General features: G+C 41.2%; 1 protein-coding gene across 1 annotated transcript in view; it reads left to right on the top strand.

Annotated features, from left to right (window-relative positions):
- Positions 1 to 2,500, top strand: part of LOC106565081 (calmodulin-binding transcription activator 2) — a 35,029-nt gene that overhangs the window by 2,949 nt on the left and 29,580 nt on the right. The window contains exon 3 of the mRNA XM_082977258.1: positions 943 to 1,264. Within this exon, the coding sequence (XP_082833384.1) occupies positions 943 to 1,264 (322 nt within the window). The remainder of the gene's footprint in view (positions 1 to 942; positions 1,265 to 2,500) is intronic.

The raw sequence follows: 2,500 nt of genomic DNA, 5'->3' as shown, positions 1-2,500 counted from the left end.
TCACTCTCTCAAGACTGTAGTCTTTATTCCAGTATCTGATCCTCTCTAAGACTGTAGTCTTTATTCCAGTATCTGATCCTCTCTAAGATCTGTAGTCTTTATTCCAGTATCTGATCCTCTCTAAATCTGTAGTCTTTATTCCAGTATCTGATCCTCTCTAAATCTGTAGTCTTTATTCCAGTATCTGATCCTCTCTAAGACTGTAGTCTTTATTCCAGTATCTGATAATCTCTCAAGACTGTAGTCTTTATTCCAGTATCTGATAATCTCTCAAGACTGTAGTCTTTATTCCAGTATCTTCAACGCTCTCTAAGACTGTAGTCTTTATTCCAGTATCTGATAATCTCTCAAGACTGTAGTCTTTATTCCAGTATCTGATACTCTGTAAGACTGTAGTCTTTATTCCAGTATCTGATAATCTCTCAGACTGTAGTCTTTATTCCAGTATCTGATAATCTCTCAAGACTGTAGTCTTTATTCCAGTATCTGATACTCTGTAAGACTGTAGGCTTTATTCCAGTATCTGATAATCTCTCAAGACTGTAGTCTTTATTCCAGTATCTGATAATCTCTCAAGACTGTAGTCTTTATTCCAGTATCTGATACTCTGTAAGACTGTAGTCTTTATTCCAGTATCTGATCCTCTCTAAATCTGTAGTCTTTATTCCAGTATCTGATCCTCTCTAAGACTGTAGTCTTTATTCCAGTATCTGATAATCTCTCAAGACTGTAGTCTTTATTCCAGTATCTGATAATCTCTCAAGACTGTAGTCTTTATTCCAGTATCTGATAATCTCTCAAGACTGTAGTCTTTATTTTGTCATCAGACCCAGAAAAAACTTACTGTCTTGCTTTCATTTCTGCATTTTTTAGCAGGCTAATGTTACTATTGTAATTTCTGTTTCTGTGTGATTGTAATCGGTGTTATTCTCTCTCCTGTAGATGTGGGCGTGTGCTCTGGGTCACCAGGCAGCAGCCGAGGTTCTGTATGGTTGGAACAGCCAGGCGCTCGGAATCCCCGACTCGCTAGGCCGTCTCCCCCTCGCGGTCGCACGCTCTCGCGGACACACGTGCCTCGCCCGCGCGCTGGAGGACCTACACACACACCGCCCCGACGCACACACACACCGCCCCGACGCACACACACACCGCCCCGACGCGCACACACACACAGAGCGGGCCGACGAGGGGGCTCAGGGGGAGCAGAGAACAACCCCTACTCCACAACTCCCCCCCTCTCCGCTGTCCACCAGTCCTGACACAGGTGAGCCACACACACACACACACACACACACACACTACAATTAGAAGGTTTGGGGTCACTTAGAAATGTCCTTGTTTTTTAAAGAAAAGCACTTTATTTTGTCCGTTAAAATAATATCAAATTGATCAGAAATACAGTGTAGACATTGTTAACCTCTGTCCCACCTACGCAACAGCCAGTGTAATCCCGTGGCGCGTTATTCAAATTCCTCAAAAATGCAAAAACTTCAATTTCTCAAACATATGACTATTTTACACCATTTTAAAGACAAGACTCTCGTTAATCTAACCACACTGTCCGATTTCAAAAAGGCTTTACAACGAAAGCAAAACATTAGATTATGTCAGCAGAGTACCCAGCCAGAAATAATCAGACACCCATTTTTCAAGCTAGCATATAATGTCACAAAAACCAAGAACCACAGCTAAATGCAGCACTAACCTTTGATGATCTTCATCAGATGACACAGCTAGGACATTATGTTATACAATACATGCATGTTTTGTTCAATCAAGTTCATATTTATATCAAAAACCAGCTTTTTACATTAGCATGTGACGTTCAGAACTAGCATACCCCCCGCAAACTTCCGGGGAATTCGCTAACAATTTACTAAATTACTCACGATAAACGTTCACAAAAAGCATAACAATTATTTTAAGAATTATAGATACAGAACTCCTCTATGCACTCGATATGTCCGATTTTAAAATAGCTTTTCGGTGAAAGCACATTTTGCAATATTCTAAGTAGATAGCCCGGCATCACAGGGCTAGCTATTTAGACACCCAGCAAGTTTAGCACTCACCATAGTCAGATTTACTATAAGAAAAATGTTATTACCTTTGGTGTTCTTCATCAGAATGCACTCCCAGGACTTCTACTTCAATAACAAATGTTGGTTTGGTCCCAAATAATCCATTGTTATATCCAAATAGCGGCGTTTTGTTCGTGCGTCCCAGACACTATCCGAAATGGTAAAGCATGGCGCAATTCGTGACAAAAAAATTCTAAATATTCCATTACCGTACTTCGAAGCATGTCAACCGCTGTTTAAAATCAATTTTTATGCAATTTATCTCATAAAAAAGCGATAATATTCCGACCGGGAATCTCCTTTTCGGCAAACAGAGGAAAAATCACAAAGACGGGGGCGGCCAGGTCACACGCCTAAGCCCAGAGTCCCTTGATCGGCCACTTGAGAAAGGCGATAATGTGTTTCAGCCTGGGGCTGGG

Source organism: Salmo salar, chromosome 07 (assembly GCF_965601325.2).
Source record: "Salmo salar chromosome 07, fSalSal1, whole genome shotgun sequence".
Lineage (NCBI taxonomy): Eukaryota > Metazoa > Chordata > Actinopteri > Salmoniformes > Salmonidae > Salmo > Salmo salar.
The sequence above is the reverse complement of the archived record's forward strand: the minus strand, read 5'-3'. Positions and strand labels throughout refer to the sequence as shown.